Source organism: Muntiacus reevesi, chromosome 2 (genome assembly GCF_963930625.1).
Source record: "Muntiacus reevesi chromosome 2, mMunRee1.1, whole genome shotgun sequence".
Taxonomy (NCBI): Eukaryota; Metazoa; Chordata; class Mammalia; order Artiodactyla; family Cervidae; genus Muntiacus; species Muntiacus reevesi.
This window is the reverse complement of record NC_089250.1, coordinates 263,729,993-263,755,279: the sequence shown is the minus strand read 5'-3', so window position 1 is coordinate 263,755,279 and position 25,287 is coordinate 263,729,993. Positions and strand designations below refer to the sequence as shown.

Sequence of the window (25,287 nt, the reverse complement as noted above, 5' to 3'; positions counted from 1 at the left end):
GTCGCTCCCTCCTCCCACGAGAGCTGTTGGACCTGCTGTCCCCCGGTCCTCCACTTCCGGGCTGCTGGGGAGGGGGACCGAGCAGCCTGTCTCTCCTCCCTCTTCCCCAGCCACCTGTCCAGTGGCAGAAACTGCTGTGCCGGAGCGCAGAACGGAGCGCGCCGAAGCCTGAGCTGGTGAGGGGGCCGGGGCTGTGGGGGTCGCGGGGGCTGGAGCTCTGGAATCTCGGTCCCGAGGAGCCGAGGACTCAAGGCTCCTGGTTTCTCCAGAGAGAGGGCGACCAGGAGACCCGACTCACCGATCCTTGGGTGAGGCGGCAGGGGCACGGCTCCCTTACACAGCGGGGTCAGAGCTGAGACTACGGGGCTCCAGAGAGGACAGGGCGGAACCCAACTCCTGAGTCCGCGAAGCAGATGGTGATGGGGTCGCTCTAAAGTGGTCCAAGGGGATAGTCCGGGGCGGGTGGGAAAGTACAAGGCTCGACACCTGGATAGCAGGGAGACGCCGGTAGGGGGCGTACTAGGACCCGGACTCAAATTCCGGTCCCGCCTCTTGGGGCGTGACGCCCTAGGAGCCACGAACCCCGCCCCTAGAAGCTCCAGGCCCCGCCTCTGGAATGTTCAGTCCCATCCTTTGAACTCTCAGGCCCCGCCTCTGGAGCGCTCTCCGCAGCTTTCGGGCGGGACGCGCCGGCCCCCTGGGCCACACCCCCAACGCCTCCGGAACCCTAGGCCCCGCCCACCCGACGCGAGTTCTCAGCGGCCATGGGGACGCGGAGCAGCCCGGACCTGGGGGCCCCGCCGGCGGCGGCCCCGGAGTGCGACACAGAGATCCAATCTCAGGGGGCCCCCAAACCCCGGGGGCACCCCAAAGACTCCCGCGAGCGGGAGGCGCCCGAGGCCCCGGCAGAGCTTCCGAGCGGCCAAGGAGCTGAGCAGCAGGCGAAAGAAGAGGAAGAAGTGGGAGAAGGCAGCAGCACCGAGAGCAGCCACGATGCGGTGAGGGACCCGGGGGGCGAGAGTCACGGGGCGGGGGGGACCCCGAGGAGCAGACCCGAGCGGGTGACAGAGACACAGAGAGCCAGGTATAAGGGAGACCAGATAGAGACCCAGAGACAGGGAAACGGGGAGACAAAGATCCAAAGGAGTCAAGGGACCCTCGAGACCAGAGACAAGAGACTCAGAGAGCTGAGGATAGACACAGACAGAAACCCAGAAACAAAGATGCTCAGAGAAACAGAGACAGAGAAACCTTGAAACGGGGGATACTCCGAGGGAGAAAGAAAAATAGCGATTCGGAGACAGAAGACATACTGAATCAGGAAGATGAAGCCCAGAGAAAAGGGGGAAAGACTCAGAGATCCCGGGAGAGCGAAAGAGATGCATGATCTTCGAAGACGTGAGGCCAAGAGAATGGGAAACAGCGTCCTTGAGTCGGCTCTGTGCCCCCTCCCCGGACTGCGGGCCCCTGGGCCACCTCCTGGGGCCGAACGGTCATCGGACCTGCACCCTCCCCGCCTCGGATAAAAGAGCTTGGTGGCTGAGGGTCGCTAACTCAGATCCCCCACTGCCCCCACCCCAGGGACCTATTTAGTGATGCAGGGGGCGAGTCCTCCCCAGCTGACTGGCTCTCTCCAACCTCAGGCGGAGGCTCAGTCTTCAGTTCAGACCCCGGCCACGCCCCCCGCACCCGCTCGGTCTGGAGACGCGGTGCGAGGGGCGGCGCGGCGGCTTCGCGCGCAGCAGCTGGAGGCACTGACTCGCGTGGCTTTGATGGAGCAGCGAGTGAAGGAGTTACAGCGTCAGAGGAAGGAACTGAGGATCGAGGTGAGGCTGCAGGCCCCAACCCCGTCAGGCCAGGCTTCCAGTCCTTTACAACCGTGGGAGCAGAGTCTCAGGCCTCCAGCTCCTTACTCTCTCCGAATCCAGGAGTTCGGATTCCCAGGTCCTTCGCTCAGACCCAGGCGTCCGCGCGCCACCGCCCCTTCCTTACTCTCAGACCCAGGCCTCTGGGCCCCAGCTCTTGCCTTCTCTCTGCAGATGGAGGTGGAGGTGGCCCTCCTGCGGGGTGAGCTGGCTGGGGAGCGAGTGGCCGCTCGGCGGGAGGAGGAGCAGCTTCGCGAGCTGCTAGGGCAGCAGGTGGACTCAGAGAAGGGCGGCCAGGAGCAGCGGGAACAGGTGTGTTTGCCCGGCTGGATCTTCACCGTCGGTTCTCTTCCTTGTTGGACAGACACTCCTGTGGTGCTCCTGGGACCTGGGGCCGGGGTTACACCCCTGTTCTCCAAGCCATGATACTGGGGCTGGGGGTGGGCAGTGGCAGGGACCTATGCCTCTCTCTGTTTCCCTCCTCCCTCCCTCCTCTATGACTTTGGGGCCTGACTCACTGGGGCGTGTTCTTTGCCCCATCTCTCTTTGCTCTTTAAATGTCGTTTTGTGAAAAATCTCAAACCAACAAAAAATAGCCAGTCGCCATGTGGTGCGCTCCCCAGTTCAGCCGGGATTAATCCTCTTTTCCTGTTTCACGTCCTCCCGTTGGCTTCCCTGTCCCTAGATTTGAAATCCAGTACCAGACATCATGTTGACAGTAAATACTTTAGTTCTTTAAGAACTCTTTTAAGAAAACATCACCCTATTGTCATTATCACATCTGAAGAATTACTATCTCATCTCCAGTCCGTTTCCATGGGTCCCAAACTGTCTCAAAAACAATGGTTAACAGTTGGCTGTTTGAATTAGGTTCCCCAAAGGCCAGTATATTGTAATTGGTTGAAACGCCTTGTGTATGCTGTTTCTCCTCTAATGGTCCTTGCCTACTGTTTTTTTCCCCCATACTCTTTGTTGAAGAAACCGAGTCCTCTGTCCCATGGTCAGTATGTGACCAGTTGCATGCCGGGGGTGTCCTTTATCTTGTTTCGCTTCCTGGAAGCAGGTGGTTGATTAAATGTAGAAGATGGATCAGATTCAGATGTGCTGTGGTGCTTCTTGGGCACTGGGCCAGGGGGCTGTTGTCTCTGATTCTCCAGATCCCAGTGAGGTCACTCTGATTCCTTCCTAGTAGTTATTTACCTAAAGGCTTTAACATCTATTGGTGATCATTGCTTGACCGGAGAGTGCTGTAGGTTGGAAAATGGTAACTTTGTAATTCTATCAGTCTCTCTCTTTGCCCTTATCTTACATGTTGGAATTTCCTGGGGTTGGATCCTGAGTCTTCAGTCACCTCAAAGAGCCTGTATTTCTCCCAGCTCCGATTTCTCTTTCAAAATCTAGACCTATGTGTCCTGATTTCTAGGATGTTGGTTCCTAGATGCTCCTTCTTCCCCTAGGACCTGGGTTTCCAAACCCCAGCCCCTCCTCCCTCAGACCCAGGGGTCCAGGTCCCCACCCCTCCTGCCTTAGATCCAGGAGTCTGGCCCCTTCTCATTCACCATACCCAGTGCTGACCTCAGCACCTCCCTTTTCCACACTGTCCCGTCTCACCGTCCCTTTGGTCCCCAGGCCAGAGTCCTGGGCCTCGCTCTGCACGCCTCCTTATCTCTCACCCCAAGCTGTCAGTAACCACATCCTGTTCTTTGTGCTCCCTGAATCTCTCTTGCTAGTCTGTCTCCTTTGTATCTGCCCTGCTTAGACCTCGGGCGAGGTCACATTCTTTTTTTTTTTTTTTAATTTTTATTATTTATTAATTTTTGGCTGGACTGGTTCTTCGTTGCTGCGTGCAGGCTTTCTCTAATTGCGATGAGCGGAGGCTACTCTCTGGTTGTAGTGCTGGGGCTTCTTGTTGCTGTAGCTTCTCTTGTTGCGGCACTTGGGCTCTAGAGTAGTTGACCTGCAGCATGTGGGATCTTCCCAGACCAGGGATTGAACCCGTGTCCCCTGCATTGGCAAGCAGATTCTTAACCACTGGACCACCAGGGAAGCCTAAGATCTCATTCTTATTGCCCAGAGGACTCAGGAGCTGGTCTCAACCCCTCAAACCTATTGCCCAGGAAGGAGCTGGTCTCAACCCCTCAAACCTATCTCCCAGAAGGATGATTCCATACCCAGATCCTACTCCAGCCTTTCAATCTTTCCATGACTCCTCACAGACCCTGGATAAGGGTTCCTCAGCCTGGCAGTCCAAACCACACCTGAGCTCCATCTTGTCTGCTTTTCCACTGTCATCTCTCACCTGTATTCCCCATCTCTTCCCTCCATCCCACCTTCTTTCTTCTTGACCACAGTCTGCCCCCTACACTTCCTTTACTTTTCTCTTCTCTTTTATTAAGTATTTATTGATATTTATTTATTTGGCTCTGCTGAGTTTTAGTTGGGGCACATGGGATTTTCGATCTTCATTGTGGCATGCAGAACCTTTTAGTTGTGATATGCAAACTCTTGGGTTTCCCTGGTGGCTCAAGTGGTAGAGAATCCGCCTGCAATGCAGGAGCCCCAGGAGACACTGGTTTGATCCCTGGGTCAGGAAGATCTCCTGGAGGAGGAAATGGCAACCTACTCCAGTATTCTTGCCTGGGAAATTCCATGGACAGAGGAGCCTGGTGGGCTACAGTCCATGGGGCTGCAAAGAGTCGGACCCAACTGAAGCAGTTTAGCACGCAGCACGCCTGCAAATTCTTCCTTGTGGCATGTGGGATCTAGTTCCCTGAGCAGGGATTGAACCCAGGTCCCCTATATTGGGAGCTCAGAGTTTTAGCCAGTGGACCACCAGGGAAGTCCTTCCTGTACTGTTCAACTTCCATTCATTTGCACCATGCTGTTCCCTCAGCACCGAAAGCCCTTCCAGCCCTCTCTAGTTCCCCAGGTCTCAATGCTCCCTGGTTTTTGTGGCTCATCTTAAAATCTTCACATTCAGGAAGCCTAGGTTTACCCTGGTAGAAACTGTTCTCCCCATCCTGGGTTCCCACAGAATCTGTGTTTCACTGCTCTGATTGTCCCAGGCTATAACTGGCTGTGTCCTCTGCTGGAGTGTAAGGCCCAGGTCCGACCCTCTTCTGGGTTCCCCAGTATCAATCACCAAGTCTGGATATGTTTAGCATTCATTCCCTCATTCATTTCTTTTTTAAAAATTTATTGAAGAATAGTTGATTTACAATGTTGTGTTAACTTCTACTGTATAGCAAAGTGATTCATATATATATATATATATATATATATATATATATATATATATATATTCTTTTTTTTTGCCATGTTGCTCAGCATGTGGGATCTTAGTTCCCTGACCAGGGATCTAACCCATGCCCCCTGCAGTGGAAGTATACTGTCTTAACTACTGGACCGAGGGGAAGACCCCTCATATCCTTTTCTATTACATTTTATCACAGGATATTGAATACAGTTCCTTGTGCTATACAGTAGGACCTTGTTTGTTTATTTGTTCTCTGTATAATAGTTTGCATCTGCTAATCTCAAACTCCGAATCTATCCCTCCCCCACCCTACCCCAGGCAACCACAAGTCTGTTCTCTATGACTGTTTGTTTGTTATGTAGATTAGTTAATTTGTGTCAAATTTTAGATGCTACATATGATTATTATTCTATGGCATTTATCTTTCTCCTTCTGACTTACTTCACTTGGTATGCTCATCTCTAATTCCATCCATGTTGCTGCAAATGGCATTATTTCCTTCTTTTTCATGGCTGAGTAATATTCCATTGTGTGTGTACCACATCTTTATCCATTCAGTAATATTCCATTGTACATGTGTACCACATCTTTATCCATTCAGTAATATTCCATTGTACATGTGTACCACATCTTTATCCATTCAGTAATATTCCATTGTATGTGTGTACCACATCTTTATCCATTCAGTAATATTCCATTGTACATGTGTACCACATCTTTATCCATTCAGTAATATTCCATTGTACATGTGTACCACATCTTTATCCATTCAGTAATATTCCATTGTATATGTGTACCACATCTTTATCCACTTATCTGTCCCCTCCTTCATTCCTTAAAAACCTGTTTCCTTGGTCTGCGCTGGGCGGGCCTGTACAACATGAACCAGAGAGACAGGGTCCCTGCCCTCATGGAGCCAACACCCCAGACTTGGAGCGGGGGACACCCCAGGCCAGGAGGAGCTTGAGATCTGGCTGGCCTGGCCCCGGATGGTCTCTGTTTCCCTCCCTGTGTTCAGGCCGAGGCTAAAAGCCTGGTTGCTGTTGATGCAGGAACAGAGGCGGCTGAGCCAGGAGCGGGATCGTGTGGAGGGTCTTCGCCAAAGACTCCAGGAGGCCCAGGAGCAGCTCGACTCGCAGCCCGAAGACCAGCATGAGCGGCTTCTGCAGGGAATGCAGGAGGTAAGGGTTCCCTGGGCCTGCTCAGGCCACTCAAGACCCAGCCATCCGGGCCCTCAGTCCCCTCCTCTCCCACCCACTAGGAGCTCAGGCCCCATCCCCCTCACCCGAAGGACTCCGGAGTCTGGATCCTCAGTCCCTCCTCCCTCCTTGCCCAGGAGTCATGGCTCCAGGCCAGGACTAAGGGTCCAGGCCTCCAGTCCTTTTGTGTTCGCTCCACAGATGAGGGAACAGCTGGATGTGGCCCAGCGTGCCTACGAGGACCTGGAGTTCCAGCAGCTGGAGCGTGAGAGCCGGCGGGAGGAAGAAGATCGGGATAGCCCCGGGGCCGGCACGCTAGACCCCAAGGTCCAGGAGCTCCAGGCCAGCGTGGCGCAGCACAGAGTGAGTCGGGCTGGGCTCGCCCTGCTCCCCTCGCCATCACCCTCTGGCTCCTCCATGCGCTCATCTCGTCCCTACTCTGTCCTCGTGTCCCCACTGTGTCATGTTCTTCAAAACAGCCATGGTGGTCGCTGATGTTTATCGAGCATTGACCATGTGCCGGGCACGATCCTAAACATTTCATGAATATTAAGTCATCGAATCCTTACAACAGTCCTAGGAGACAGGTCTTCATATCTTTCCCCCCCATTTTCTAAATGAAGAAACTCAGGGTCAAGGTGCTCAAGTCATCTTTTCCAAGGTCACTTAGTTCCCAAAGGATCGAACTGGGATCTGAACCTGCTAGGTCTTCGCCACTACACTCCCCGTGTCTCAGCCCTCATCTCAAATGATGCTCCCACCAGTCCTTTCTGGGACCTTCACTTCCAAGGGTCTGACAAGTCCTGCTGGAAAAAGCCACAAGTTTGACTGTGTTTTGGAGAAGGAAATTGTAACCCACTCCACTACTCCAGCCTGGAGAATTCCATGGACAGAGGGCCTGGCTACAGTCCATGGTATCGCAAAGAGTCGGACACGACTGTGAGACTAACTTTCAACTGTTGACTGTATTTAATACAGAGGTTCCCAGAGTTTCGGATTAGACAGTTCCGATGTGGGTCTCCTTTCCCCACCTCTATTTCTGGACGTTTTTCCTGTCACTCTTTCCCCATTCCTGTCTCACGGGCTCTGTCTGTTTCTGTCTCTGTCTCTCTTCTATTCTGTATCTTTTCCGGTTTGTCTGTTTGTCTTTCCCTTTCTCTCTCTTTTTTTAATATTTACTTTAGTTGGCTGTGCTGGTTCTTAGTGGAGGCATGCAGGATCTTCAATCTTCATTGCAACATGTAAGATCTTTTTAGCTCTGGCATGTGGGATCTAGTTCCCTGACCAGGGATCAATCACGGGCCCCCTGCATTGCAAACTGAGCATCTTAGCCATTCTACCACCAGGAAAGTCCCTTTCTCTCTCTGTTTTTGGCAATGTCGACTTCCTCCAGGTCTCTGTCTTCCTCAGCCTCTGGATATGGGAACCTCCACCCCTCCAGCTCACCCCAGGTCTCTTCTGGGCCCTCAAAGGGGAGAAGGGCACGAGCGAAGGTTAACTCTGAGTCCCCCGTGCCCTCCCAGGCATCCAGATGCCATGGTCTCTGTTATGGGGTGGAGCAAACCCCAGGCTCTCAAGGAGGGCCTGGTTCTGTGGGTACCAGCCCGGGACCCGGGGGCAGCTGAGTAACCCAGGCCCTGGTGGGTGCCCCGCAGCGCCGGATCCAGGTCTTGGAGGAGCAGCTCAAGTCACTGGGGGAGCAGATGGCTGCTGAGAGCCGGGGGCTGAGCCGGAAGAAGGAGGAGGCCCTTCAGGCCCTGACACAGGTCAGTTCACTGCAGATACCTGTCTTACATCTTCACTTCCTGCTGGGGCATACCCTTGCCTCGCCTGCACCCCGTATGTCCCCTGAGGTGTAGGAATTGCTCATGTCTTGCCCTCCCCAGGAACGGAGCCGACTGCTCGAGCTTAACTGCCTTCAGGGAACCCCTGGTGGGGACTTCTCCGAGCCCAACCAGGCCCTCACCAAGGTATGGAGATTTCATGTGCCTTTCAGCCCTCTCCTCCCCAGACTCAGGAATCTAGGCCCCCCACCTCCATTTTCCCTTGGGATCCACCATTCTTAACCCCTAATCCCTTTTACCCCTGGGCCTCAGGAGTGCAGACCTCCAGAACCTCCTCCTCAGAGAACTAGCAGTCTCTGCCCACAGGTCCTCCCTCCCTGAGACCACATTCCCACTCTCTTGGGACCTTGAGCCTTTCCTTTTCCATCCAAGAAATGGGCTGGCTCTGGAGGCCTGGGCCAAAGCATCCTTGCAGCGGGCGTCCATGCTCTGGAGGCCAGGGCATCCTTGCAGCGGCCCTCCACCTCCACCCCTTCTCCTGCAGCTCCTCTTCACCCAGAAGACAGACCGCCAGGTGCTGGTTCTCCAGGATCCCACTGCCCACACGGCCGCCGCCACCTCTTCCTGCCTCTTCTCTGTTCACAGCTCCCTCCAGGTGCCCCACCCACCCCCACAAATATCTCATCACCCGGGGGTCTCGCTGGTCACTGTGGCTTTCTCTGCTGTGGGCATGGGGGAGAGAGGGAGGGAGAGGGGAGGCTGATCAACCCGTATTTTTAACTTTCACCAAGCTCCAGCTTTATTATTTCTTTTTCTTTCTTCTGCCTAACATCCTACCTCTCCTCCCCTGGAGAAACAGGACTGGGCTCACCCAGGTGTAAATTTTATTTAGTTAGTTTTTTAAAAAATTTATTTGTTTATTAATTTTTGGCTGTGCTGAGCCTTCGTGGCAGCGCTCAGGCTTTTCTCTAGTTGCGGCGAGCGGGGCTACCTTTCATTGCAGTGCCTGGGCTGCTCATCGCGGTGGCTTCTCTTGTTGCGGACCACGGGCTCTAGGGTGCATGGGCTTCGGTAGTTGTGGCACATGGGCTTAGCTGCTCCTCGGCATGTGGGATCTTTCCGGACCAGGAAACGAACCTGTGTCTCCTGCATTGGCGGGTGGATTCTTAACCACTAGATCACCAGGGAGGCACAGAGCACATTGATAAGCAGTCCTCCTCTCCCCAGCCCAATGAGCCCTGGCCCTCCTCCTCAGAACCGGGCAGCTATTTGTTTCTTTTTCTTTTTTAGTATTTGTATTTATTTATTTGGCTAAACCTGGTCTTAGTTGCAGCATGTGGGATCTAGTTCCCTGACCAGGGATCAAACCCAGGGCCCCCTGCATCGGGAGTGCGGAGTCTTAGCCAGTGGGCTACCAGGGAGGTCCTGCTAGCTATTTGTTCCTTTCTTCCAGATTTTCTGAAAAATGGGGATTCCAACTTATGAATGGGTTAAAACATTTATTGAATATGTTGCTACCAACTTTAAATGAAATAGAGTAGACAGTGGCAGTGCTGTGCCCGGACGTAGGGCTGAATATTTTGATGAAAACTGTTTTGTTTCGATTGTATGGATGTGGGGTCAGCGCTTAGAAAGGGTGAGCGCTTGTTCTATCATGTAAATGTTTTTTTCAAAAACGTGTGTATTAGCTACTAGTTGGCTTTTTTTTTTTCTAACTTGAGATTGTGGTGGACATTTTTTCTTTTGATATATTTAGAGGTGCCTCTTCCTTTTCAATGGCCCTGTAATAATGATATAAACAGTAACAATCATAAAGATGGCCAAAATTTGTGAAGCCTTTTTTTTTTTTGTAGAGTCTTTATAGTGTGCCAGGCACTGTTTTATTTTATTTTATGAATTAAAAAAAATATATATTTTTTTCTTTTGGCTGTGCTGGATCTTCCGTGTGGCCCACAGGCTCAGTAGTTGCTGGGTGCGGGCTTAATTGCACCTAAGAGGGTGCAACTCACTAAGAGGGTTAAAGTTGCTCATTTGTGTCCAACTCTTTGCAACCCCATGGATGAAAAGCCAGTTCCTTCTGACCAAAAAATAAAATTTTATATTAGGTGCATATACAATTTCATACATATATAACATATATTATTGAATTATGTATTCATGAAACATATAATTTCTGGCTCCTTTGTCCATGGAATTCTCCAGGCAAGAATACTGGAGTGGGTTACCCTTCCCCTCTTCAGGGGATCGTCCTGATCCAGGGATCAAACCCCAGTCTCCCACACTTCAGGCTTCTTTACCAGGGAAGCCCATTTGAAGGTGAGAAACAGTCAAATACTGACCGTTTGACATGCTTCAACTTAATATATTTTATATTAAAATTATATGTTTCATGAATATATAATTCAATAATATATGTTATGTATGTATGAAATTGCCTATGCACCTAATATAAAATTTTAGTTTTTGGTCAGAAGGAACTGTAGCAGTGGGTCCTATTATTGTCCAGGTAAAGGGTTAGCAGAGCTTTTGTAACTTTCTAGCTGGAAGCCTGATAAAGGTGGATTGTCAGTTCTGTTGCCAGGCAACGTGCCTTCGGGTAAATATGACCCTTATAATTAAATTGCATATCTATAAAGACTTGGTGGGAAGCCCGGTCCATTCCTATGGAGTCCTTACCTGCGTTAGTGGCTTCCGTGGACACGGATACAGGTGGACCCTGTATCCACCGGCGTGGCTCCCACACCCACCTTGCACGTGGGTGTCACCAAGTGTCTGCCCTTGGACACTGGTGGCCGTGCCAGGCACTCTTCTGTGTGTTTTGTGTGAGGTCAGTGTAAGAATCTTTGCATCAGCTGTGGCAGGGCGGCGGGACCTTGCTCACTTTACAGAGGGGTAGTTGCCCTGAGAAGAGGCGTGACTTGCCAAAGTCACACACCCAACTAAGCTGCAGAGCTCGGTGTGAACTGAAGCTGCCTGATTGCTCAGCCTGTGCCTTTCAGGGTTTCTCAAGGAAACTTCAGAACCCAGGTGGGCACCTGGTTAACACAAGCTCATAGGCAGTGATGAGAGACCCCAGGGATGATGAAGAACTTGTATGTGCGTGCTTGCTAAGGTCGCTTCAGCTGTGTCCGACTTTGTTCAATCCTACGAACTGTAGCCCGCCAGGCTCCTCAGTCCATGGGATTCTTCAGGCAGAAATACCGGAGTGGGTTGCCATGGCCTCCTCCAGGGGATCGAACCTGCATTTCCTGAGCCTCCTGCATTGCAAGCAGATTCTTTAACCCCTGAGCCACAGGGGGAAGCCCCACAAAGAGCACAGGGAGTGTTTGTTTACGCAGCCAGAGAAACAATAGGCAAGCAGATAAACTTCAGGGATTAACAAATCACTCCTCCTTGCCCCTGCCCCTCTCTCCCTCCAAGTCCTATTAAATCCTTCTCAAATTCAACCTCTTCTTTCCAGGATCATGTGATGCCTAAGAGTACTGACTCTGCTCGGATTCCAGTACCTATTGTGCCACTTCCTAGCTGGTTGACCTGAGATATGGCTCTGTGCCTCGGTTTACTTAGCTGTGAAATGGGAATAATAACAGCATTAATTGGTTAATGCATTAAAGTACTTAGCGTGATGCCTGGCACATAGCAGGTACTTAGTATATGTGGGCACCTGTTACTCTGGTTATATAATGATTGATATTATTCTATTTTTTAATGAGGGAAGACCAGCCTTTTTTAAAAAAATTCATTTTCGGGCTAGTTAGTTGCAGTACTCAGGCTTCTCTCTAGTAGCAGCTTAAGGGCTTCGTTGCCCCGCAGCATGTGGGATCTTAGCTCTCTGACCAGGGATCGAATCCATGTCCCCTGTATTGGAAGGTGGATTTTTAACCGCTGGACCACCAGGGCGGTCCTCGGTTGATATTGTTATAATTATTACAATTCTTATTCCACTCACTGCCACCCTCATTTCTGGTTTTTGTGGCCTTCTACCAGCCTCCTCACTGATTTTCTCCATCTTAGTTTTTGGCTCCCAAACAACAGCCAGAGTGATGTTCATCCCTCCTACTTCAGCCCTTCCCCCCAAAAGCCTTCCATGGTTCCCCCAGGCTCCTTGGTGTGGCCCACAAGTCCTTGTGTGGTCTGACCCCTGCCCGCCTCTCACCATCCCCCTCCCTTACTGACTGTTCAGCTGCAGGGGCACTGACCCCCCAGCACGCCATGCTTGTTCCTGCCTCAGGGCCTTTGCACTTGCCGCCCTGCCACCTGGAACACCCTTCACCTCGGTCAACCCTGGCCAACTCTTATCCTTCGGGCCTCAGGGTCAGTGTTCAGAAGGCTGTTCCTGGTCTTTCAGTTGCAGGTGATCCTTTTTTATATTACCCTTTTATAACCCTCTTTTGTAACACTCTTCACTCACAGCATTGTCAGATAATATGCATCTTGTATGATGACTCATTCAGTTCCTTGGGGCTTCCCAAGGTGGTGCAGTGGTGAAGAATCTGCCTGCCAGTGCAGGAGATGCAAGAGACTTGGGTTCAACCCCTGGGTTGGGAAGATCCCCTGGAGTTAGGAAATGGCAACCCACTCCAGTATTCTTGCCTGGAAAATTCCACAGACAGAGGAGCCTGACAGGCTATAGTCCACGGAGTTGCAAAGAGTCGGACAGGACTGAACACACACACATATATGTACACATTACTCAGTTCCACGCAGACAAGACTTGGATCTCTTTTGCCAGTGTGTGTTAGTAGCCTGCCAGGCTCCTCTGTCCGTGGAATTCTCCCAGGCAAGAATATTGGAGTGGGTTGCCATTCCCTTCCCCAGGGAACCTTCCCAACCCAGGGATGGAACTCTGGTCTCCTGCATTGGCAGGCAGATTCTTTATAGTCCGAGCCACCAGGGAAGACCGAGTCTCTTTTACCTAGTGCTTCCTCAGTGCCAACAATCTGAGTTCTCTCAGCTGGGAAGTGCTGGCAACATCAGTTGAGGGAAGGGAAGAGTGAAGAGCCACAGGAACTTGGGGCTCCCTTTCATCTTTTTGAAGTGGTTTGAACCTTTCCTGACTCCCAAGGGCTTCTAGAAGCTTAAATGGGCCTGTGGTGTGCCACAGACACTCTTAGGCAAAGACTGAGCACTTGATAAATACTGGTTATTATTTTTATTTTTCATTTTTTATCTTTTGAACGAAGCTGCGTGGCATGTAGAATCTTATTCTCAAACCAGGGGTTAACCCTGCACCCGCTGTAGTGCAAGTGCCGAGTCTTAACCACTAGGCCTCCAGGGCAGTCCCATGGTTTTGTGTTTGTGTGTGTCTGTGTGTCTGTGTGCTCAGCTGTGCCCGACTCTTTGCGACCCCATGGAATGCAGCCCGCCACGCTCCTCTGTTCATAGAAGTTTCCAGGTAAGAATACTGGAGTAGGTTGCCATTTCCTACTCCAGGCGGTCTTCCGGACTCAGGGATCAAACCCACGTCTCCTGCATTGACAGGCAGGTTCTTAGCCACTGAGCCACCTGGGAAGCCCAGTAGTCCCATGGTTACTATTTTAAAAAACGTTTTAAAATAATACAGACATAGAGAATCACATCGAGCACACGCACAGCTTAATGATTATTAATTGGAACACTTGGGTGACCGCCCCAAGTGTCAGGTCACGACATACCCCCGCTCAATGGTGACCCCTATCGGTCTCCCGGAGAATAGCCACTAGCCTGACGTTTATCCTAGTCTTCTTACATTGAAAGTTCCACCAGTTCAGTGTCTATCGCTAAACGCTATATTTCAGTTTTAACTTTTTGTGTGTGTGACTGTGGGCTTCCCTGGTTGTTCAGACGATTAAGAATCCGCCTGCAATACGGGAGACCTGGGTCCGATCCCTGGGTTGGGAAAATCCCCTGGAGGAGGGCATGGCAACCCACTCCAGTATTCTTGCCTGGAGAATCCCCGTGGACAGAGGAGCTGCAGTCCATGGGGGTCTCAAAGAGTCGAAAAGACTGAGCGACTAAGCACAGCGCATCTCTTTTAAATCTCCTAGAATCCACAGACTCCCATTTCTTTTATTGTCCCTCTTGAAATTTGTTTGGTGAATAAACCAGGCATTTACTCTGTAGAGTTTCGCAGGCAGGGCTTGCTGATTGCATCTGTGGGGGTCAACACCACCTTGCTCTGCCTCTTTATTTCCTGTAAAGTTGGATGTGGGGGGCTGAGCAGTTGCATGATTGGCATTTTGGCAAGTCATCCTGGGAGCATGTGTCTCTTTTTTTGTGGCATCCTGGAGGTCATGGAAAATCTCATCTGTCATTACTTCTTCATTTATTTTTATTTTATTTTTAAAAAAATTTAGTTAAAGAAATCTAAAAAACAAAACAAAACAAAAAACCAGTTATTATTTTTTGGCTGCCCGCTCAGCATGTGGGATCTTTGTTCCCTGACCAGAGATGGAACCTGCACCCCCTGCATTGGAAGTGCAGAGTCTTAACCACTGGATTGCCACGGAAGTCCTCCTTCTTCGTTTATTAATTGAAAATTTTTTCTAAAGAGGGACTTGCCTTTATTGATTATTTGGTTACCCAGGGATATGATTTTTGTAGGAAAAGAAAATGCTTGACGATTTCACTTTATTCACCTACCTTCAAAATAAAGAGTTGGTTCTTTTGGTGACTAATTCAATTTTTCTTTTAGTATTAACTCATTAATTACATATATTTGATGAGTTAAGATCTTTAGCAGTGAGCATACATATTGGTGGGCTTCCCTGGTTGCTCCTTGGTAAAGAATCTGCTGGAAATGCTAGAGATGCAGGAGACTTGGGTTTGATCCCTGGGCCAGGAGGAGGGCCTGGCAACTCACTCTAGTATTCTTGCCTGGAGAATTCCATGGGCAGAGGAGCTGGCAGCCACAGACCATGAGGTTGCAAAAGAGTCTTATTCAACTGAAGCAACTTGGCATGCACGATGTGTGTTGGTGCTCAAATTATACAACTTATTTATTATTATTATTTTTGTTATCCAAGCAGAGTTTTTGCTGTTTTTTTAAAGAAATGATTTCAGTTTGCTTGCTTTGTTACTCTCAAATAAGTTTATTTTCATTTGGTAGTTTTTTTATTATTTTATTTTGAAATGATTTAAGACTTACAGGAGAATTGCAGGAGTAGAAAGAATTCCTGTGTACCTGTCACCCAGATTCTGTGACTAACAGTTTACCACATTTGGCATTTGCTTCATCATTCTCTGTCTGTACACACACACCCACACACACAGTTTATTCTTTTCTGAAGCATGATTCCCCTTTATCCCTAAATGCTTCTACTTTTTATCTTCTGAGGTCAAGGCCATTCCCATATGCAACCACAGTACACCGATCACATTCAGGAAGCTAATGTTGAGACAGTACTATTCAAGTCCACAAATGTTATTCATATATATGTTTTTTATTATTTAATTTTGGCTGTGCTGGGTCTTCATTGCTGCTCTAGGTTTTCTCCAGTTGTGGTGAGGGGGTTGCTCTGGAGTTGCCGTCTTCTCGTTGCAGTGGCTTCTGTTGTGGCAGAGCACGGGCTCCAGGGCGCATGGGCTTCAGTAGTTGTGGCAGGAGGGCTCAGTAGTTGCAGCTCCCGGGCTCTAGATCTCAATAATTGTGGCACACAGGCTTAGTTGCTCCCTGGCATGTGGGGTCTTCCTGGACCAGGGCTGGAACACATGTCTCCTGCATTATTAGCAGGCGGATTCTTTGCCACTGAGCCACCAGGGAAGTATTTTGATTTTATTTCCTTTCTTTTTTAAAATTCATTTTATTCTTCTCTTTTCCCATTTTTATTTTTTAAAAAGAGCCAAACGGACCTCCATAAAGTTTTTTCCAATAAAACAGCCCTCAGCCTTGTGGGTGAACATCTGGGTTTCCCACATCTCCACCAATACAGTGGGCTTTAAAAAAAAAAAAAGAAAAACAGTTTTATGTAGATCTATGATTCACCTACCCTACAATTCACCCATTAAAAGTGGTTTTCAGTGTAGTCATAGTGTTATGCAAACGTTACCATCAGCAATTTTAGAGAATATTCAGGAGAGAATGACCACCCACTCCAGTGTTCTTGCCTGGAGAATCCCCATGGACAGAGGAGCCTGGTGGGCTACAGTCCATGGGGTTGCACAGAGTCGGACACGACTGAAGTGACTTAGCACGCACGCACAAAGAAGCCCTGTATCCTTTAGCCATCACCCCTCAATTCCCCTCTGCTCCCAGCCCCCGGCAACCACTGTCTCTGTGGGTTTGCCCATTCTGATCAGTGCACTGTGTGGTCCTTTGTGACTACTGCATTCACTCAGAATTGTGTTTACATTGGCTTTCTGATCCGTGCCAATGAGATGGTGGTTTCTTTTTTTACAAAAAGTATTTATTTATTTGGCGGCGCCGGGTCGCTCGGGGATCTTCGGTCTTCACTGGGGCATGCAGGATCTTTAGTTGCCACCTGCAAACTTCTAGTTGCAGCATGTGGAATCTAGTTCCCTGACCAGGGATTGAACCTGGGCCCCTTGCATGGGGAGCTCGAAGTCTTCGCCCTTGGACCACCTGGGATGTCTCAAGATGGTGGTTTTCCTTGGTGGTTCTCCGATCTGATGGTGGAGACTGAGCATCTTTTCCTGTGTGCCTGGGCTTTGTGTGTCTTCAGGGCTCCATTGGCCTCCAGAGGACTGGAAGCCTGTCCCGGAAGAGGGGAGAGAGAGCCAGTCAGAGAGGCTGCCCCCGGCCTCTGTCCCTCCACTGTACTGGTGAGTACCAACTTCCCCCCACGTACCCTCTTCTCCCATCACCACCCTGCCTGCGCACAGGATGGAGAAACCTGGATGCCCCTGTTGGGGGAGAGAGGGAGAGGCTTAGACCAGGAAGCATCCCAGCCCCTAGCCCCAGCCCTTCTCCCCCCAGGACCCCTGGAGGCCTCGGCCCTCCCGCCTGAAGCCGGAGACTCCGGGAGACACCCTCTCTATCAGCTGCTGAACTGCAGCCCCAGGAATAGGTGAGACGTCAGAGAGAAGGTGGGGAGATGGGGGGAGGAGACTGGGCTCCTCTCACCTCCCGTCTCTGCTCCCTGCTCCCAGCTGCAGGGCCCTCTACCCAGACATCGCCCGAATGGAGCAGCTCCTGCAGCAGGCCGTGGCGGAGAGGGAGCGGCTGCTCCAGGCCAGGGTGAGGCCCAGCCCCTCCTCCCTCTGACCAGGAACGCAGTACATCCCCCCCACTTCTCACTGGTTTGCAGTCTCGGTGACTCTTTCTGCACCCACAGGAAGGGACGAGAAGAAGCAAGGAAGGCTCCCCGGGCCCCCCTGTACCTGCCCTCATGGTGAGTCTCACCCCTGCCCCCACTTCCCCTGACCTCTGCCCTCTGACATCTCACCCTCTCCTGTCCTCCAAACAGTGTCCTGGGCTTGGCAAGGGAAGGGGAACTCTACAGACCTAGTTTCTCTTCCCATCAGGGTCATCTGAATCCATGGTATGTGGCATGCTCAATTCTCTGTGCCTCGGTTTCCTCTTCTGTAAGTGGGTGGTGGTATGAGGGCGACCACAAACTGGAACTTTTAAATAGTATTTAAAATTTTGTTTTATTTGTTTGATTCTTTAGAAAAAACCTTTTTACTTAAGAAATATTCAAACATATTGTTCAAAGGTTGACTAGATTAATAACCTCCCGTGTACCCACCATGCAGCTCATGACCGTTGTTTAGTCGGTCAGTTGCGTCCAGCTCTTTCGTGACCCCATGGACTATAGCTTGCCAGGCTCCTCTGTCCATGGGATTCTCCAGGCAAGAATACTGGAGTGGGTTGCTACTCCAGGGGATCTTCCATTTCCTACTCCAGGGGATCTTCCCGACAGTCACAGGGATTGAACCTGTGACTCCAGCATTTGCAGGCAGATTCTTTACCACTGCGCCTCCAGGGAAGCCCTCCATGTTGCTCCAGTGATTATCAATATTGAATCTTATTTTACTTACTGACTTTGCTGTATTGGACCCACACCTACTTCCCATGCTGCAGTAGAATATTTTAAAGCCAATTCCATATATTTTATCATTCCCTCCATACATCATTATGTACCTACAATATATACATATGTGTGTGTATATATATATATATTTAATGTAAGTTCCACTGTCATAGCTTATGAAATTATTACTAATCCTGTAGCATTCTAATACATGGTCCATATTAACATTTGGTGAGCACTTCCTCTCTAGAAGCCTCAGTTTCCTCCTCTGTGAAATGGGGACAATAATGGGTTGTTTTGGAGAGGCAGTGAGGTGACCATGATCACTTGGCACAGTGCTGGCTACAGAGCAGAACTTCAGTACATGGTGATCACTTAGTGTTACTGTGTGGAGTTGGCAGGATGGCCCAGGGGGTGCGCTTTTAACCACCCCTTCCCGTCCTGTGTGTTCCCCAGCCCCTCCCCCCACCCCCTCCTCACTCTCCTTTGTCTCCATGCATTTTGTCTCACCTCTATTTCTCATCCTTTTTTGCTTTGGCCTTCAATGTTTTCAGCCGTCAATACTCATAGCGTGGTCCATGGACCAGCAGTATCGGCATCCCTGAACTTCATTCCTCTCCAGACCCCCACCCTGGAATGACTGAATCCCAGTCTGCACTTTAACAAAATCCCTAATTGTCTCCAAATTGTCTCCAAAATATATTTTGATAGTTGGTTATTCAAATCTGGGTCCAAACAAAGCACACACAGTGCCTTTAGTAAAGATGTCTTAAATCTCTGAGATTGAGTCCTCCCTCCCTGCTTTAAAGAAAAAAAAGTTCCATTTATTGGGGGGAAAAGTCATTTATCTTGTGGAATTTCTCACACTCTGAATTTAGCTGACAGCTCCTCATTAAGCTTTTATTTCTACCTATACTAAGAATATGAATACTTTTTTGTTACAAAATGCACTTTATTTATTTATTTTTTTGGCCTCCCCGGGTGGCATGTGGGATTTTAGTTCCCCATCCAGGACTGAACCCGTGCCCCCTGCGGAGGGAGTGCAGAGTGCCAGCCACTGGACCACCAGGGAAGCCCCTCCAGCAAACACTTCAGAATTCGGGGAAGTGAAGTTCTCCTCACCTGGAGGCGCAAGTGTTTTCTGTCATGGAGGAGACTTCGAATCTGTGTTTAGACTTTCCCACATACACTGATCAAACTGCATTTGGTGGATTTATGTTCCTCACAAACAAGTACATTATTCCCAACCCGTTTCTGGTTCTCTCAAACATTAGGCCTTTCCTTATTCATTTCAACCCAATATTTATGGAGTGCCTATTTATGGTGGCCTTTCCAAGTGGCTCAGTGGTAAAGAATCCGCCTGTCAATGCAGAAGATGCAGGAGATTCAGGTTCCATCACTGGGTGGGGAGGATCTCCTGGAGGAGGGCATGGGGACCCACTGCAGCATTCTTGCCTGGAGAATCCCAGGGACAGAGGAGCCTGGTGGGCTACAGTCCATGGGGTCGCAGAGTCGGACGTGACTTAGTGACTGAGCACGCACTGTGTGGTAGACCCTGGTGACAGCAGAGTGACAATCCCTGCCTTTTGGAAGCTGGCATTTAGCAGGAGAGAGAGACAGAAAGAAAGCAGCATCAATAAGTAAAATTAAGTAAAATAAGTAGCATGTCAGGTGCTGATAAGAGCCGGGAATAAAATAAAGCAGGAAGGCTGGTGGAGCCTTCGGGTTGTCAGGTATATAAGCTCTGCCTCATTAAAAATGAAACGCTCCTGCTGTGTAGCTATCATTTATTAATCAGCCCCCTGCTGACTGCATTGTCCCTCATCCCCACCTCCTCACACCTCCAGCTGCCTTCCTCCGCTGTCCCTGGGGTTTGCGCCTGGGGGTGGAATCACCAGATGACAACAGCCAGCTCTTCCATGAAACAGCCCCATGAGGAGGGTGCTGGGATGAGGAAAGCCAAGACTTGGAGAGGGGCAGGCGTTCCCTGGAGGTGACACGGGTGGACAAAGGGGGAGTCGCCAGTCCCAAGCCCATCCCTGCTCTCCTTGCCTGGGGCCCGGCTCCACCCATGTCCTACCTGGGTGACCTTGGTGAGTCACTTCCTCTTTAAGAGCCTCAGTTTCCTCCTCTGTGAAATGGGGACAATAATGGGTTGTTTTGGAGAGGCAGTGAGGTGACCATGATCACTTGGCACAGTGCTGACCACAGAGCAGACCTTCAGTACATGGTGATCACTTGGTGTTACTGTGTGGAGTTGGCAGGATGACCCAGGGGGTGCCCTTTTAACCAACCACCCCTTCCCCTCCTGTGTGTTCCCCAGCTCCCGCCTCCCCCCTTTTCTCCCTTGTCTCCATGCAATTCGTCTCCCCTCTATTTCTCATCCTTTCTTGCTTTGGCCTTACTTCAGTGTTTTCAGCCCTCAATACTCATAGAGTGGTCCACAAACCAGCAGCATCAGCATCCCTGAACTGAATCCCAGTCTGCATTTTAACAAAATCCCTTAGGGGTCTGCTTGCATGCTGGAGTCTGAGGCCTCAGTGTGACCATGGGGATCATACACCATTCTTTGCAGGAAGTATTTGGGAAGGATAGGTTTGATCAGGCTAGACCTTGTAACAGTAGACACTTTGATTTCCTTCATTCTGCTCCACATTATGGCCACCTGAGATGAACACTCTGCCTGGGGAGTCCTGGCTTGTCAGCTCTGGCTGTGACTTGGGCCTAGTGACTTAACCTGTCTGAATCTTGGTTTCCACATCTGTAAAATGAGGACAATGATGTACCTACCTCCTGAGGAGAAGGGGGGCAAAGAGATTATAAAGTTGTTTTTTTTTAAACACAGATAATAATCACCAATTTCATCACAGCAAGAATGCTCTCTAACATACAACAATAATAATGGAATCAGCACTCTCATTATTAATCACTCACTGTTTTACAGATACAATAGATGAGGGCTTACTGGGGTTTATCACTTCCCTAACACACCTCTGGTGTTTCAAGGTGAGCGCTAAGGTCAGGAAGACCTGGCTTCGCATCCCTGCTCTGCCACTTAGAAGCTCTATGTGACCTCAGGTGGATTATTTCTCTCTGTACTTCAGTGTGCTCATGTGCGGAATGGGACTCATAGTAGCCTTGACCCAAGAGTGGCCATGGGGAGTTGAGGAATGGATACTGGTAAAGCCCTGGGCAGTGCATCAGTCAACCGGAGTAGCTGTCAGAAATACCATCTTAATCGTCATTGCCAAAGTTAAAGGCTGTGCTGGTCCTTACACTTGAGCTAATCCTACGGGCTCCCCTCGCGGGTCCAGGCTTCAGACTTCCCCCTCCCAGCTCCTGACCCTATGACATCACAGCCCCCTTCTCTTCCCTCCCCAGGCCCCGCCCACACCCCCATCCAGCCCTGCTAGCCCTCGGGTATTGGATCTCCGGCAGCACCTGGAGCGCTGGGGCCACAATCCGGAAAACTGCCCGCACTTACGGGTGTCCGGGGGCTGCTGCCGCGGACCCCTGGTGAAGATGGGTGGCCGAATCAAGACCTGGAGGAAGCGATGGTTCTGCTTTGACCGCCAGGCCCGCCGCCTGGCCTACTACGCGGGTAAGCCCAGCCCCACTGCCTTAGGTGTCTGGGCCCCCACGCCTGTGGAAGAGACCACTCCAGACCCTCGCCCCAGACACCTAGTCGCCCCACCCCCAGGTCTCTTCTCTCTTAGGTCCATGTATGTGTCTGGACCCCCCCAATCACTTCCTCCTTTAGCGACCCCGTCCTCACTGGGTATCACTTGTGTACCATTCTAGCTCTCCAGCCCCCAGTTTCCCCATACCCAGGAGAAGCATTATCAGTGCCCAGCCCCCAGATCTATTCCAAGCCTCTCCTTCTTCTCTTGGGTAATCGATGATTCTGACACTCTCCTTGAGTCTCCACCCTTCTCAGGGGCCAAGAGACTTGGGAACCTAGGATTCCAGCTCCCCAGGCCCCACCTCCCAGCCTTATCCAGTCATCACACCAGTTTCCCGTTGACATTCACTCACCTACTAATCACAGCGCTTTAGGGACCTTCAAACTCTATCAGCATGCTCCTCACTCCAACCCCAGTCTCTGGACTTGGGCTCAGAGACTCCTCTCCCCCTTAGTACCCTCCTCCCCACCCCACAACCCATCTCTCACTGGCTCTGTTTCTCCCTCACCCCGCTCCATCAGACAAGGAAGAGACCAAGCTCAAAGGTGTCATCTACTTTCAGGCCATCGAGGAAGTCTACTACGACCACTTACGCTGTGCCTTCAAGGTGAAGCCCCTCTTTGGTGCTGCCCTGCCCTCATGGTTAGAGCCCCACCAGTCAAATCTTAGCTTATCCCCTGGGGAAGGGCCACCCACAGCCCCTATTGTCAGGGTCCTAAATCCAGCACAGGAAACCAAGCAGGTCATTTCACTGCAGGGACCAAAAATTAAGAGCTCAGTCTCTGGCTCTCAGCCACAGTTATTTTTCTTGGAACAAAAGTTTGAGAGCAGAAATTTGGCAGACGCAGATGCCAAGTCAAGAATGAATGACTGAACTGGGCAAAGTGAGGACTGAGGCTGCCTGGGAGCATTGAAAGGAGAGGATCATTTCTTAGCATATTCTCACAGTTGCCAAATGGGAATGGGTCCCTTGGTGTCATATCAGATTAATTTTTCCCCAGAGAATTCTGGAATTGGGATGTTTATAAAAGCACAGTGCCAGAAACTGATACAAAGTATAGAAAGCTCTAGAGAGTAACTGTGGCTTTTTAGAGCTTAGGTTGGAATCCCAGTTGTGGGACATCAGAAATGTGATTTCCATTCTCCAGCCTCATTGTTTTCACCTGCAGAATGGGCACTCTTCAACCTATGTCTCCAGAGTTGAGGTTAAAGACAGATAATGGACATAAAGGGTTTACTTAATTCAGGGTTGGTAAGTAGATACTCAGTAAATAGGTTGTAGACTAAATTTTTCCCAGTTACAAACCAGGGAGACCTAGATTTGGAAGAGAGGAAATTTGAATGCTTGTATTTCTAATATATGGACTTCCTAGGGGTCTCAGTAGGGCTTCCCTGGTGGCTCAGATGGTAAAGAATCTGCCTGCAATGCAGGAGACCTGAGTTTGATCTGTGGGTTGGGAAGATCCCCTGGAAGAGGGCATGGGTGGCCCACTCCAGCATTCTTGCCTGGAGAATCCCCACAGACAGAGAAGCCTGGCAGGCCACAGTCCACGGGTCACAAAGAGTTGGACATGACTCAGACTAAGCGCAGCACAGGGGCCTCAGTGGTAAAGGATCTGCCTGCAGTGCTGGAGACCCAGGGTCTCCTGCAGATTCCTGGGTCGGGAAGACCCCCTGGAGGAGGAAATGGCAACCCACTCCAATATTCTTGCCTGGGAAATCCCTGGACAGAGGAGCCGAGCCTGACAGGCTACAGTCCTTGGGATCACAAAAGAGTCGGACACGACTTAGAGACTGAATAACAATTTCTAATACAGGAGAAGGTAGAACTGGGAGAGTTGGGACATGGGTCCTTTAAATTCCTCTTGCTCCCATAATTCTCAGCGCCTTCCTGTGTTAATTCATTTAACTCTCATAACCCAACGAAGTAGGTAGCATCATTTAGGAGGACAGATCCGCATACATTCAGGGAATTTAAATTACTTGCCCAACCCTACACAGCCTGTAAATAGCAAGGCTGGAATTTGAACTAGGGTGGAGTCATATCTGTTCTGTTAAACCACCTCCACTCCGCTACTTATTCCAGAGCCCGAACCCTCGCCTAACGTTCTGTGTCAAAACCTACGAACGCCTTTTCTACATGGTGGCTCCCAGCCCAGAGGCCGTGCGCATTTGGATGGACGTCATCGTTACAGCGGCTGATGAGAACCACGCCCCCTGACTGACCACACCCTTTGGGGGGAGTCTCAGTGAAGCCCCGCCCCCGCGCACTGCTTCGAGGCCACGCCCACTGCCGGGAAGCCTGGGCCCGCCCATTCGTAACTCTCCAGGGAGTTTTGTGGGTTTGATGGCTTGACTGGTCTGAGCCGCGACTTTCCGGGCTGCAGGTGCCTTCTCCGGACGGGAAGCCAGCCCCTCAGGCTCTGCCCCGGGCTCGAGGAAGATTGTGGGGGTGGGAAGGAACTATTTATTGTTGCTCCTGTGATACCGAATTAAACATGGAAGAAAACAGTTTTTCTGAGGTTCCCAGCACAGACGTACGGAACACCTAGACCGCTAGGCAAGGCATCTGAGTTACAGGTACCCAAGACAACCAACCATCCCTCAGCTGGTTCTACACTTAAGGAATGGAGGGCTTCTTCAACCCCATGGTCTTGGATGGTAACAGGGGGTGGGTGTAGAGAGAAGTGTGGCAATTTTGTTTTTTCAGTTTGTGGGTCCACCTGCTTCCACCCTTTTGGACCTGGCTGGGCTATTGGAAATTTCTAGGAACTCCTAGGCTTCTGCCTTCCAGGCCTTGGCACATGTTATTCCCTCTGCCCTTCCCTTAACCAGCTGTCTCCTTGTTCTTAGTGTCTTGGTTGGATTGTCACCTCCTACAAGAAACCCTTCCTGACTCCCCCACCTGAATCAAACACACCCTCTTCTTTGAGCTCCCCTGGGCTACCGTCCATTGGGTCACAAAAAGTTGGATACAACTGAAGCAACTTAGCTGGCACGCACTTACGGTCCATTCCTGAACATCCTGGGTCATCACTGGTGATGGATCTATGTCCCGACAGACTGGGAGCTCCAAGAAGGCAGAGCCAGGGTTGTCCTGGTCATAGCTGTATTCCCAGCACCACAGGGCACATTTCATTCCATGAAAGGGGGAAGAAAAACTTATCCTTTCATCTGTCAATCTTGGTAAATAATATACCCAATACTCCCTTTGCTAAGTCACCTTTCCCCACTCCACCCTACTCATCATTTAGGTCATAACTCAGATGGCTCCTTCTCCAGGAAGCCTTCCCTGATTCTCCTGAGTCAGATGTTTCCTCAGGGCTTCCTGTCCCAGCCCTGATCATTCTGCCTGCACCTTCCCCCTGGAGCCTTGACTACTCTGGGTCATCCATGCTGATGAGTGTGTTATGTGCTGGGCGGGGACTCCAGGAGGCAGGGGTTGGACTGTTTCCATCACTACTGAGTCCTTGACACACAACAAAGGGCCCGTATGCAAAGCAGGTGTTGAGGGAATGTCTGATAGTTG

The 25,287-nt window shown here is 50.4% G+C and overlaps 1 protein-coding gene across 3 annotated transcripts; it reads left to right on the top strand.

Moving 5' to 3' along the window:
* Positions 1 to 67: 67 nt before the first annotated feature.
* PHLDB3 (pleckstrin homology like domain family B member 3) lies at positions 68 to 24,257 on the top strand. Of its 3 annotated transcripts, none has more exons than XM_065920618.1 (16): positions 68 to 176; positions 646 to 998; positions 1,644 to 1,826; positions 2,040 to 2,177; positions 6,174 to 6,302; positions 6,522 to 6,683; positions 7,976 to 8,086; positions 8,207 to 8,290; positions 8,649 to 8,759; positions 16,765 to 16,864; positions 17,019 to 17,109; positions 17,198 to 17,279; positions 17,377 to 17,433; positions 21,457 to 21,676; positions 22,280 to 22,365; positions 23,845 to 24,257. In XM_065920618.1, the coding sequence occupies exons 2-16, from the start codon at positions 765 to 767 to the stop codon at positions 23,977 to 23,979; spliced, it is 1,923 nt and encodes a 640-aa protein (XP_065776690.1). In that variant the 5' UTR covers positions 68 to 176; positions 646 to 764; the 3' UTR covers positions 23,980 to 24,257. The 3 variants fall into 3 exon arrangements, with proteins under 3 accessions (XP_065776690.1, XP_065776689.1, XP_065776691.1); XM_065920617.1 differs by having other exon boundaries at positions 17,192 to 17,279; XM_065920619.1 differs by lacking the exon at positions 8,649 to 8,759 and having other exon boundaries at positions 17,192 to 17,279.
* Positions 24,258 to 25,287: the final 1,030 nt, after the last annotated feature.